The sequence below is a fragment of the Physcomitrium patens genome, chromosome 22 (assembly GCF_059467195.1).
Source record: "Physcomitrium patens ecotype Gransden chromosome 22, ASM5946719v1, whole genome shotgun sequence".
NCBI classification, from domain to species: Eukaryota; Viridiplantae; Streptophyta; class Bryopsida; order Funariales; family Funariaceae; genus Physcomitrium; species Physcomitrium patens.
The window spans coordinates 5,030,990-5,044,870 of NC_143431.1; the positions used below are offsets into that span (position 1 = coordinate 5,030,990).

General features: G+C 33.0%; 1 protein-coding gene across 1 annotated transcript; it reads right to left on the minus strand.

Annotated features, from left to right (window-relative positions):
- Positions 1 to 4,245: 4,245 nt before the first annotated feature.
- Positions 4,246 to 7,189, minus strand: LOC112274740 (E3 ubiquitin-protein ligase PRT6). The gene is made up of 2 exons (XM_024504454.3): positions 5,742 to 7,189; positions 4,246 to 5,377 (listed from the first exon to the last, which is right to left on the minus strand). The coding sequence occupies exons 1-2, from the start codon at positions 6,171 to 6,173 to the stop codon at positions 4,955 to 4,957; spliced, it is 855 nt and encodes a 284-aa protein (XP_024360222.1). The 5' UTR covers positions 6,174 to 7,189; the 3' UTR covers positions 4,246 to 4,954.
- Between the last annotated feature and the right edge of the window lie 6,692 nt (positions 7,190 to 13,881).

The following is a 13,881-nucleotide window of genomic DNA, read 5'->3' on the forward strand; positions in this document are numbered from 1 at the left end:
TCCAAAGTCTTGTTGTATCCAAAATGTCTGGTTGCTAGAAAGTCATGATAAGTTTGAAGAATACGTAATTATACATCATCTTGTTAAATGTATAATTATCTCTTAAAATAGAATAGGTTATTTATAAATTTAAACTTGAAAGTATCATGAGACTTAGAAGAATTATTCTTAATATCATATATAAAAAGATTAGAAGACATACTTGATTGAATTTGCTTGAAAAAAGTTGAATCAATAATTAATGTTGATATTATTGCTTAAAGGTGAAAATGCTTTGGCTTCATGAAAAAAATTCTTTGTTGATCAAAAAATGTATCTCTTTCTTTTGTTACAAGATAAAAATATCTAAAAACGGCATTCAGTAAATCTTGTTCTTTTTTGGATCAATAAGTGATCTTAAAATCAATTGTTGATAAAGACATGTTTCAACGAATTTAGCAACAATTCAAAATACATGCTGACATGAAATAGCCGAGGTATTTATGATTTGTATACATGGTAATTAAACTCAAAGAATCTTCTAAATAATGACGCCATTCTTAAAATGAATCCTTAATTACAAAAAAATCTTTGTTGTAGATTTTATAATTAATCTCAGTTATTGAAAAAAAATTAGAATAAAAAGCTACTAGATAGAATTTGTCACCTACTCCCATTTGTGATAATACTGCACCCAAGGTAAAGTCTCATATATTTGTTTCCATAAAAAATACCTTAGAGAAGTCAACAAAATCCATCAGAAGACCTTTGTTAGAAATGATGTATTTTAGAAAGTCAACTTGAATAGTATGGAATACTTACTTTTTTAACTTGGTATATAATGCTCCATTTCTAAGTTTTAGTAACACATGACAAACATGAATTTCATATTCTTCTATGTTCTTAGAATAAATTAAAATGTTGTCCAAATAATAGATGATAAAATCATTAAAAAACTTACAAAAAATATCATTCATTAGATGTTAAAAAGTAGTTGATGTATTTATAAGACCAAAATGCATGACATTATATTCAAAATATCCATACTAGGTTCAAAATGTAGTTTCCATTCAGCTCCTTCTTTAATGCATACCAGATTATGTGCTCTTCATAGATTTATTTTTATATAGATCTTTGCTTGATTGAATTGGACAAGAAGTTCTAAAATCAAAGATAGAGGATACCTATTCTTGATGCTGAACTTGTTAAGTCCTTGATAGTCTATACATATCTGCAAAGATCCAACTTTTTTCTTCATAAATAAGATAAGAGCCTTAGTTGGAGATTTAAAATGGCGTATGAAATTTTTAGCAAAGTTCTCATCAATATGCTCCTTTAGTGCAACCAATTTGTTTTATAATAACCTATAGATTGATCCAAATGGTGGTTGAGCTCCTTCATGAAGATTGAAGGAACAATCATAAAGATGATGTTTTGGAAGAATATTTTTATTTTTCTTTTAAAAAACATCCTAAAAATCTTGATATTAACTAAGAATATTACTTGACGTCTTTTCACCATTAAAAATGGACATGGCATATATAACAAAATATAACTCTTTTTTTGCAATATGTATGAAAGATCTCGTACTTAGTAGTAAGGATTTGGATGTACTAGACTTATATTTTTCTACTTGACTAACAAGATTTTGGATTAAATTATTAAAAAAATTAAGATTATATGAAATATAATCTATTTAAGGATTATACTTTTTTAATTAAGATAATCTTAAAATAATTGGATTAGATGGAGATCTTATTATATTAAATATTACTATATTATTATGATCTTTAATTGCTACATTTAAAGAAATAGTCTCATGTGTAATATTTCTAAAAGATAGCAAATGATCATCTATGACTTCTACATATACAAATTTAGTTTTTTTTACTAATAATATCTTTTATATTTTAACAAAATATTTATCTATAAAATAAAATGAGGCTCTTTAATCTAACAAAGTTAATGCTCTGTGATTTTTTGGCTCTAAATAAACTTCTATTATAAAACAAGGTGAAAGGACTGAGGAGAGAAAATAAACTTTACTAGCAATTATACAAGATTTTATCCGCACGGTCCCTATTATAGTTGGAAAAACTCATTTTTTGACACATTGTCTTCTTTGGCAACCATGCTTTTCATATTGTGGTTGCATTGTTTCTTTGGATAATATTGAGTAGTATATTCAACTTCTCTACAATATAAGCATAAGCCTACTTGATGTTGTTGAATCTTTTTCTACTTCATGAGGAGTTTAAAACACACGATATCAATTTGTATTAGCTTTGGCTTTGATGAATAAGTTTTTGAAAACTTGAAAGCTGCCATTATTATTTAACTTATTTTTTTCTAGTCAAGTCTTTGTTCTTGATGTCTTTCAAATAATTAATTGCGGCATGTAATGGCTTGAGCATTAAATTGTTTCAAAGATTTTGCCTTTGGTATTGTTAATAACAAATCTTTGACATCATCCTTTAATTTATATCAAAATTGATTGATAAAGGCTTTGTCATTTCAATTCACATTGTGAGCAGGGTTTTGGAATTGAGCAACATATATGATGACTGACTGTGATCTTTGTTGTAAAGATAAGAACTTGATTTTTATTACTCTATTTTGATCACTTTTCCAAATAAAGCTGTAAACACTTTTAGGAAAGAATTCAAATTATAAAGGAGTTATGAATCTTTTTCTATTCAAAGTACAAACCAAGAAGAGCACTTTTTGAACAGCACAACAATAGAAGTGGGATAATCCACTTACTTCTATAACAAGATAGAAAAAATAAGTTAGCACTCTTGTCAAACTGTCAAGGATATGAATCTTGAAGAAAGAAATCCTTAATACACTCTTGTATCACTAAAGAAAACTAGAAAGTCACTTAAAGATGATATAATATTAAACTAGAATGGCTATTGCCTAAAACAAGAAGAATAGAAAGTCTTAAAATAAGACTAAGGACTAGAAAGATATTGACAAGAAAGGTATTGACAAGAGTGAAGAAGGCTTCACTCTTGCCTCCCTATATACTCTAAACTAGAAGCTATATGGCAATGTCCTATAGGACCTTCAATACGTGAAGACTTTGCAAGACATATATCTTAACTTGCAAGGCAATTTTTCTATATGTACACCACATAGTTAGTTTATTCTTCAAGCTACCAACATGTGGTTAACTTGTTGACCAAGTTTCTAATCTATCAACCAATTACAAACACATGTAAAGTCAAAGTGGCGTCTATAAAGCTTCTAAAAAGCTTCTCTATAAGATATTATGAAATTAATCTATTTTTATTTATTTTTACCTTCTTCTACCTCATCATATAGGTATTTATTAGAATATATACATATATCCATGATAACTAAAAAGAAAGAATGTTATTACTTCAAAATGGATTTTTAAGATCAAACTAAGAAAAAATGACAAGCTTAATAAATTGAAAGCAAAATTAGTTATAAAGAAATTCAAACAAATTCAAGGAGTGGATTGTTTTGACACTTATGCTCTAATTGTCAAATAGAGCACTATCAAACCAATCTTTATATTTGTAGCACAAAGAAACTAGAGCTTATAAAAATTAAACATAAAAATTGTATTTTTAAATAGAATGTTAGACAAAAAATGTATATTTGTACCAATCTCAATCTAGATTTGTACCAATCTCAATCTAGAATTGCATGTGGTAAGTAATCAACATTCTTCCTACACCAACCTCAATCTAGATTTAAGTTATTCTTTCAAATAATCCTCTCCATAGCCTCGATCTTTGAAGCTCTTGAATCTGGCTCCCTTGAATCCAATTGCAAGAGTCTTGCATTCATCCCATGATTCATAGATTCTTGGTCGAAACCCTATGCGGACCGTGTAAAAACTTTGAAATCTTACACAAACAGATACAGATCTAGACACGTCAAGAGTTCAATCTTTTATCAATTCAGAGGGAGCTTCCTCAACTTAATCTCTCACCGAAAATATATATAAATTCTCCAATAAACTCGCAGCAGAAGAGAAGATACCCACACAGGCTTGACTCATCGCCACTACAATCATCCATAAACCTAATAGAAACAACTCCCAATGCAGCAAATGTCAACAAAATTCAATCAATGTAAAACCAACAAACAAAGAATGATAGCAAAAGACTGCTTACCACATGCAATTCTTCAATTTCTTGCTACCAACAATCCATTGTTACCAAATACAATGAGTTCCAGTGTGAGAGGGAGTGTTGAATGAAGGGCACTAGAACTCACACTGGAAGCTAGTTATAGCAGAGTAAATAACCGTTTATCACCAAAGTTTGCGGGTGAGTAATTCTCAAACAAAGGATAGTGCCGCTTGACCCTTTGAGTCTAGTAAACGACATATCATAAGAATGACTCATGATTCTTACATGTACTTAATTTGACCAGTGATCAATGAAATTATCTCGACTTAGTTCAACAACAACTACTAAAAAACTTGTGATTTTGCAGTGGTGGGAAGACCCACTCCGGAGATATGTTAGGCGTAAATGTCACCACCACTGATACATATCTCCGCCGATGGCTAAAAACTCTTCCGCCATCTGGACGCTGCAATCTAAAGCAATTTTTCAAGTTTTTTGTGATGAGAGACCCACTGCAAGAACGTCTATCTACGAACAACGCTGGTCCAACTGAACCAGCGCCGATGAGCACTTCTGCTGGTAAGAGTGATAGTTCCGTTGTTCCGACTCTTGGCTTCACGACCAGACTGCCCTGATTTTGCGACCTCTCTCGCAGCATCTAAACCAAACCAGGTGTCAAGAACTTGAGTGCATTCAGAGATGAGCCACACCATCGAAGCTGGCATTGTCATCCGTGCAGAGAGACATACCCAACATCCTTTTTCTTAACTGAATGTAGTACAATCTCACTATGGATACCCTCAACAGAATCAACTGTAACAGTGACATCACGCATTTCCACGACTGCTTCAGAGGGACCACAGCCGCTAGCACCATTTGTCTCGTTGGACTCTCTCAATACACATCCAATTTTGACAGGCCTGCTGAAACTCTCTGTTACCCAGAGCCTCCTTCGCTAATCCAAAGCTACCACAAGGTGTAGACAAATATGTCTCCTCTAAGGATGCATTAGAAGCTGCTCCTGCAACAAATAGAGAATGGATGGAAGCCATTTGGTTCTCCAAGGAATAAACGGAACTCCACACTTCATTGTCTTCTTCTACGTGAATTCCTGTCATGCGCCGCTGCGGGTACATGCCTTGAACAAAGGCAAGCAAGTGAAGCCACGCTCTCGAGAGTTCAGATTTCCTTTCCGCTACATACTTTGCCGCCTCGAAATGATTCATCACATATCTTATGTCCTCTAGAATTCGATAGTACATGCGTTTGACCAACAGACCCTTACTTCCCTGAAATAAGATTAAATATAGCACAAAAACAATTTCAGGAATGACCATGCCTATTTGTCTACTCGAGTATCTCTAAACCATTTGTAACTACACTTCTCGATATTCGGACTAACGTTACGCAACCACTCCGATCCTGAAACAACTTCCAAGAAGCTCGATTTGAGAGATTACAAGGACCATGCCATATGATTATTAAAAATAATCAGTGAACATTTCCATGGGTAGCACCAGGGATCACATAGAAATCAAATATTCCCACTAGAGAAACTTCTTAGTGGATTAACAATCAATATTGTGACATCTCTCAGCAGATAGAGCTCCAAATGAATCTTCATTTCGTAAACTGAAGAAGGAAAAAGCTTACCAAAAGTCGACCATCCTCTCCCGCACAAGCAAGGAAGAACTCTTTCAAAGTGCCAAGCAGCATCTCTAGAAGTCTGGACTCAATGACCAGTTTCGGTGTAAGTGTTGGAATTGTAAAAATCTGTACAGAAAAGCTATTAAGAATGGCATGTTCGCTATACTTGTTCGCTGACGTGATTCCAATTGCTGCACTTTCTGCTGCAGCAGAATCCTCAAAAAATTTAGGATAGTGAGAAACGAAAACTTTCGCAAATGACAGTTTAAAATTGCTGTTTCCAAGAATCTTGTATAATAACTCGTGCAAAGATGCGCTAACAGGCTTCGGTAAGAAATGCTTTGTGTTCATCAAAGTGTCAAGTATCCCTGATGCATTTTTACCCATAAGATCTGCTATGAATGCCAGCATAGTTTCATCGTGACTACAAAACTCCATTAATAGCTCAATGCAGACCACCGAAAGTTGCGATGCCACTTTTTCCTCCACTTTCAGATTTTTCCATATTTTTTACTTTCCTTTCGTCACTGCATCTTTGGAAAGGCTTTTGTGGCTCGAAGCTAGTGCCTAGGTCGACGGGTTTTTTAGGTTTTGAGCATTGGCTCAGAGAAATAACTTCAGCCTTCACACATGGTCGGGTAGTGGTCAGTGGGTGCCCTTGGTTCTTTGCGTCGATGACCTCGATGCACTCGGCAACAACTTCACGCCAGCAGACTTGGTTGATTCGCCAACTACTAGTGCACTTCGCATTGAGGGACGACGCCGACGTCTAGAAGTAACTGGGAATGGAACACTTCTGAGCACCCTTCCGTCTGTTCACTCAATTGTGAAGTTTTCCCTGTATCATTCTTTGTGGACGAGGAATGGAACAGTGTAACCTTGATCTTCATGCAGGCATTAGTCATCTTCCGGAAATGCGGCCTTCTCCCCAAGAACACGTTTAGAATCTCGAGGCTTCTCTGACACGGATTGGGCTAGGGATGGAGAAATTCGCCGTTTCCCTGGCGGTGCATTTTTCAAGTCAGTTTAATTCCAATATCATGGAGATTCAACAGACATCCTTCTGTATGCACATTTTCCACGGAGTCTGAGTACGGCACTCTCATGAAATTCACAAAGCAGATCTCGTTTGGTGACGTGCTTCTCGAGCCCTGCTTGGTTAGCACATCACCCACCGTCCTCTTTGTGGATAGCCGAAGTGAACCCGATATTACGGTAGCGATGAACCTCGCATTTCAAAATTAAGATATTAGAGAAATCGAGATTGAAGACTGCCGCGATAGCCTGGATGCTCTTCTGATACCATTCTCACAACTTAAACTTGGCATACGTGATGTTTTAAATAATCAATCTTCATACCCGACATCGGGGTACACTTCATAGTTATTCTGATCACGAGTCTCAACCAACACGAGAATCTGTCCCCGCACTGGGCAGGCCTTGATGTTCCTCTAATCTGAGGGAATAAGGCAGTCTTGATTAGATGAGTTGTCACTTACGTAGATGGTTGAAATTTACTTCTGAATACTGATCTAGATCGGTATACATGATGCAGTAATTACACCACCCGCCTAACTCGGAAGTTAAGATCAGACAACTAGCAAATATGAACGAGCTGCTAGGGTTCCATCTGGCTGGGTCAACCCTGGCGAGGTTCGAAACCATCTGCTTTGGGTATATCTGTTATCTAATCCAGTGCATCCTTTACTCTGCACTATCAGTGTACGAGTAAATGCCTGCAGGGAATAGCCCATACGAGGATAAAACATTGGCTTCCCGAAGAAGCATTTCTTATCCCTGTTCGTGCGCTTATCTGCGAATCGCACAATAGAATGATTCCGGCGTACAGAATGCCCGTTGCCATGGAGCAAAAATCAATCATTAGGTCCCTTGTAGGGCAGCGCAGGATAGATTCTAGAAACACAACCTTCCGCGACTCGAGAAATCATTCCAATTCACAAAGGAGCGGTGCAGTCGCTTCGGCACAGTAACCAATGCGCTGTGTGCAGTTGAAACGTTCACCCAAAATGGAGTCGGAGAATGTAGCCGTGGCAAGGTGGCGAGCTGAACGCGTGCCGTCTGGCAGAAGTCGGGAGGAAGAGTGGCCCATTGGCGCACTCCGTGTTATGTTCCATCCGGCGCCAGAATGGCATTCATAAAAATATACAACAAAAACAGAAACATGTCCCAAACATTCAACTAGGGAGGAGGTGCCAGGAATTTGAGACACCCCAGATATAGCCAGCTCCAGAACCTCCGCAGCCTGAGGGTCTGCGATTCGGCGAGGAGATCAGCGAAGGGTTTGGGGGGGAGGAATTGCTGGGTCAGTGGACAAGAGGCTGCCCCGCAATTGCAGTAACAAGACAAGTTCAACAGCCAGCACCGTCACGAGTCATGGCGTCAACCCGGTGCCAGTCCCGCCGAACCAAACGTACCCCGGGAACTGGCAGCAGAACATGGAGCACCTTTCAAGCCCCAGTGCAAGGAACGATCATCCAGTAGCAGTGTAACACAAAGTTGGCGAGAACGTAGAGGTCGCAACTTCGAGGGTAGGCAGCGAGTGTAAGATGCTAGCAGCCAACACCACCACCATCACAACAACAAAAACCCAGCACAACAGGCGTTGATTTTCTTCCTGGCTTGGCATTGCCTTGCGTTCCATGCTGTGCCCGGGATTCCATACCGCCGCGTCCAAGATCGCTTGCGTCGATGCCATGACAACGCTTCCAAAATGAATTTCGCTATAGTAACGTCATTCACTGCGCACCCACTCGCGACCCCATCTCAAAGCTTCGCGATGGTGGCGGAGATCTAGAGCCCAAGGGCGGCTCTTGGCACTCCCTCAGCTTAGCTCAAATTATTTGCGCTTCTAGCGCACATTTTCACATACTTTTGTCATAAAAAACACCTCCATTGAAAAAAAAAAGTTAAAAGAAAAGAAAAAAAAAACACACACACACACACACACACACTATAATAAAATTTGTTTATAACAACTAAATTTATTAATAACAACTGTCTTGTTGATGGAAAAGAAGCTTCTGGGTAGTGCATTCCAGAAGCACTTTTGAACATGCTTCTCATGTCGAAGTTCCTTTTTGCAAAGTGGGGAATGATGGAAGCTTATCTTAGGTCTTGACTTATGTGACGTACACAAATGGTGTTCAAACTAAAATAAGCGAATAGATTAATGTATACGATGGAGGTGAGGTTCAATGATAGATAAGATTTTTTTGTTTATTTTTTTTCCTTGGCCTGGGAGGGATGTTGTTTTGTGTCAATAAACCAAGTATGGCATAAGCATATGAAAGCATGAGGTGGGGTTTCAGGTGAGAATGATAATTGTAAGACGGAATATTATTTTATTTACTATTTTAATGATTTCGTGTTGGCCATTGATTAGTTTTAGAATTATTTTCTGTACCGAAATGTGGCATCTCGTTTAAGGAATTAGTTTTAGTTTCTGAAAATATCACATTAAATCCAGCTTCAGCTTTATAAAATAAAGACCTGAAGTTTTTGCATTTGTATTCCTGAATCTCACAAGTACAACAAACATCCATAAATTATCTAATACCAAAATACAACAGATATGTAGTCTGTCAAATAGGAGTTGAACAGATATATATATATATATATATATGCACACATACAAATATTTTTTGCATTATTCAACATAAGATAAGAAGTATTAATTTGCAATACTAATGTACGTTTAGCTAGTTTTATATTTTCTTAAATGAAAATAATGTACAGCGTCTAGATTCATAACTTTTGAAACAATTTAAATATTGTTATTGTGGCTCTTTTTTCCATTCATAAATTGGTAAAGTACTGTTCTTGTCTTTGTTGAAAACTATAATATATTTGTATGAGATTTTAGCATTTTTTTTTTTTTAAAACAACATAGTAACACATAATTACATACACGCATTATTACAAGTACTCACATAATAACAACCACTCAAGAAGTCACAGATAGAGTAGCATGAGGAAGCCTATATTTAAATAGGATTTGGGAAGAAAGAGCAAGATTCTTTCTTTTTGAAATCTTTATTTAATATAATAATCAAGAATTTTGATGTATATCCGAAATATAAAAAGAAGCATATGTATATACTAGAAATTCTTTCCTTTGTATGGAAGCAAAAGAAAAGAAAAGAAATAAAAATAAAAATAAAAATGCACTAAATACTTAATTGAACAAGGAAAAAAAATGTACTATTATTTTTATGGCCATGTGATACTAATAATACCATCTTTATAGGAAGTTTATTTAATGCAATCCTCTCCTACCTATCTTGAACTCAATTATATTTTCAAATTATTAAAAATATATATATATAGATATATATATAGATATATATATATATAGATATATATATATATATATAGATATATATATTGATATTTTAAACTCTACTAATTTCTTCTATTTGGCTTGTGGTTTTGAATGCTGTCGAAAAGCAACAGAAGCTTGAAGTTGACAAGTTTATCTTCCACTCCTTATAAGAAAAAGAATAACAATAATATGTTTATATATATATATATATATATATAATTATTGTTCTTGATAGGCATGGGAGTCTAAAATATATATATATATATATATATATACATATGTATAGTTTTATTATTGTTATATGTACTAACATATATCAATTTTATTAATATTACTACTATATATATATGTTTATATATAAAATTAAAAAATTCCAAAAAAACAAAAAAACAAAACAAAAACCTTGTTTTGCTTTAGAAATTAAATATGACTTTTTAGTATGTGATTGTGATTAGGTAAGAAATTGTATAAAAAGGTTGTTACAAAAGGCAATAGAGACATGTTTCTACTTCGAAATATAATAATGTCATTGTCAACTACTCAGATTCTCTACACGTAAATATCTTTTTAGTAGGATTCATTTGATCTTGTAGTTATTAAGACTCATTAGAATAATTTTTTTTGCTAGAATTGTTTTTTATTGAAAAAAGATGGGTTAGATGTAGTGGATGTATACAAATTTTATTGTTTAGCGAGCAAACCCAAATCCATGTTTATTTGTTTTATTGTAAAACCAGAGTTTATGTAGAATAATATTAGAGTTATTATAGACTTAAATGCTTAAACTACAGCATGTTTTAAATTACCATGCAAGTGTTTTTTAAATTTCTAAAAAGTATCAGAAAGCTTCTAAATCTAAATACATCTCTATGTATTTGTTGCTTAACAGAAGGGAGTTATCATCTATAAATTTGATTAATCAAATCTTAAAGGTGCTAGACTGCAAGTAGTAGCTTAATAACTAATTTTACTCTATGAATTTGAAATCAATATAAATGTCTTTTAATTTTAATAGTTTATATAGTTCTTATAATAAATGACAATGAACTTCTTTATTCTATTGTTGTATTGCATTGCGGATATTTTCACTAAGATGTGGTCACAAATAAATAGATGTTTCACAGTCTATCAAAATAAGAAAATTCATTTAGTTAGAAAAGCATGTGCTTTGAAGTTCAATATATATATATATATATATATATATATATATATTTTTAATATATGTATATTAATTCAACACTTTTCAATGCTAAAAAAAAGAGCTTAAATTAAATTAGAAGACTAACTATCAACCGCACATGACTTTAATCTCATTATTGGGAATTGAAGAAATTTTTGTTTACTTCCGTCTCTGAATTGATAAAAGTTGATGACTCATTTTTGTAACAAATATTGCTGAAGAATCTTTAAGATTGATAGTTTTTACTTTATATTTCACTTTTATTTGGCTATGAGCATACTCATTGGCTAGTCTACAAGAAGTTGTACATATTTCTTTAATCTTTTGTGAAATTTTATTAATTCATTTTACGACTAAAATAAAAACATATATAAAAATTAAAGTATAATATATATATATATATATATATAGTATGCTTCTATTCATAACCAACCAAGAAAAGCACTGAAAAAAAAATTATTGGCTTTTTATGAAAAGATTTAATTTTTTATTTTTTATGACCAAAATTTTCCAAAGAAGGTGGCAAATAATTCGTTACTGTTTCTTTTATAAACCTATTTATTATATTTTTCCTGTTTTATGTGTTTCTATTATTTGAATAAAAAATATGCTTTATTTTATAATTTTAAAGGATAAACATGTAGCTGAATTGGAAATAGATATCAATCAACTGTAGTATGGTTTGGTCCTCTTTGCAAAGATTAAAACAGGGATTGTCTATGCATGAACAAATAACTTGTTAGATTGAGGTTTTAGAAAACATACATTTTTTTCAACCTTTTATATTTTCAATTTGTGAACTATATATATAAATAATCTTAAAGAGTTATATTACAAGAGGTCAATCTTGCCTTATTCTTTGTAAAATTGGACATGATTTAATGATGATATTGTTGATACAATCTTTTGTCTGTAAAAGAAGTTTATTTATTGCTATGAAGTTGGCAAGAAATCCCATAGAAGTGCATAGGGTTTTAAATGAAAAAGTACTTCAAGCAAAATTTAACAAAAGTTATATGGCAGATGGAGGATTATAACTCTAAATCATTTCTAAACTATATTGCTACAACCTTCTTGGTGACTTTTGGATCTCAAAAGCAAGTTGTATTTACTAAAAGAAATAAATATTGGAAATAAATCATAGGCTTAGGTTTGGTAGGAGGTGATTAGAGATCAAATAAATGCCTTTGATCATTCATAAGGTAACACTATTTTAGTCAAAGATATCTGAGTTTACATTGAATTTGTTGCAGTAATCAGAAACTCATGCACCATTTCTTATGCTTTTTCAAAAGAACTTAAGATAGAAACCTGTTTTTGATTAGTTGCATGATTTTGAAAACATTCAAAGAATATAGTTTCACTTGTGGTGATCATTTTACAACTTGATAATTTGTTTGTGTGTGATTAGTTTTGCTTCAGTTTCCTCTAAGGGTCTATGGGAAGTTTCAGGCATTATTCTTTATATATATATATATAGATGTAATTTTTCTCTTGAGTTGGTTTTGTTATCTTGCATTGTTGGATGCTTAAATTGCTGTTATGTGTTTGTTGTGTTCTTAAAACGACTTTAATGGTAGCCTTAAGCATTATATTTTTCAAATTAATCATGTGTTTGATATCAGGTATTTGATTAATGGAAATGTTAAAATTATTATTTTCTTGGTGCTAACATATACATTAGAATTACATTAAGTATGAAGACCTCCACTCTTGCATTGTGATTTCTATTCTAACTGCCACACAATTTTGAATTCTTGGATAAATAAAATGGTGAACCTTGATTCTAATGCAAAGACGAGTTTTTTGGAACTTGTGATATTTTCATTGTAATATAGTCTAAAAGGATTTGGAGTCCTAATGAGATGATTTAGCATAAGATGTTTTAAGTTTAGATCAATAATTTTATATTTTTACTTTTTGCGTAAAAATCTGATTTTAATTTCTCAAGACAAAGCATAACTTCAGAAAGATGGTTGGATACATAGACTATCTTTCTTTCTTTTCAAAAAAGTATTATGCTACTTCTTATTAAGAATAATTACAACATATTTTCCTTGTCCAAATTGATTGTACAATGAAGTTGTTGATTTTCAATAATTTAGGGATTAGAACTTTTATTGAACTACTTAATTGATAAAAATAAAAAAGTAAAAAAGTGTAAGCCAAACTGAGGTTTTTCTTCCTGTTGCTTGCAACCCACAACCTTTGTTCCTAAAAGTGATTTGCATCGAATAGATTGTAATATTCTTTACCATTGTGTGATGTTTTTGGCTCTTGTATTACTATTCTTCTGTATCATTATTGTCATTGTTTCTTCATCTTCAAATTTAAGCATCTCACATTTCAATGAGAAAATCTGAAAATTTCCTTATTACTTGCCTTTCAAAATTTTCAAAGATAGACATTTAAATTATAAGCAAACAAGAGTGGCCAATTTGGTGATATATATATATATATATATATATATATTATTGTTGGATGTTGTTGCATCTATGCTCTTGAAGAATAAAAATCTTCGATATTTACTGTTCACTCCTTTAAAATAAATTATATCTCCTATTTTTGTTTACTCAAAGTCAATTCTTTCTCTTTTATTAAATTAGACATCAGCTCAGATTTCC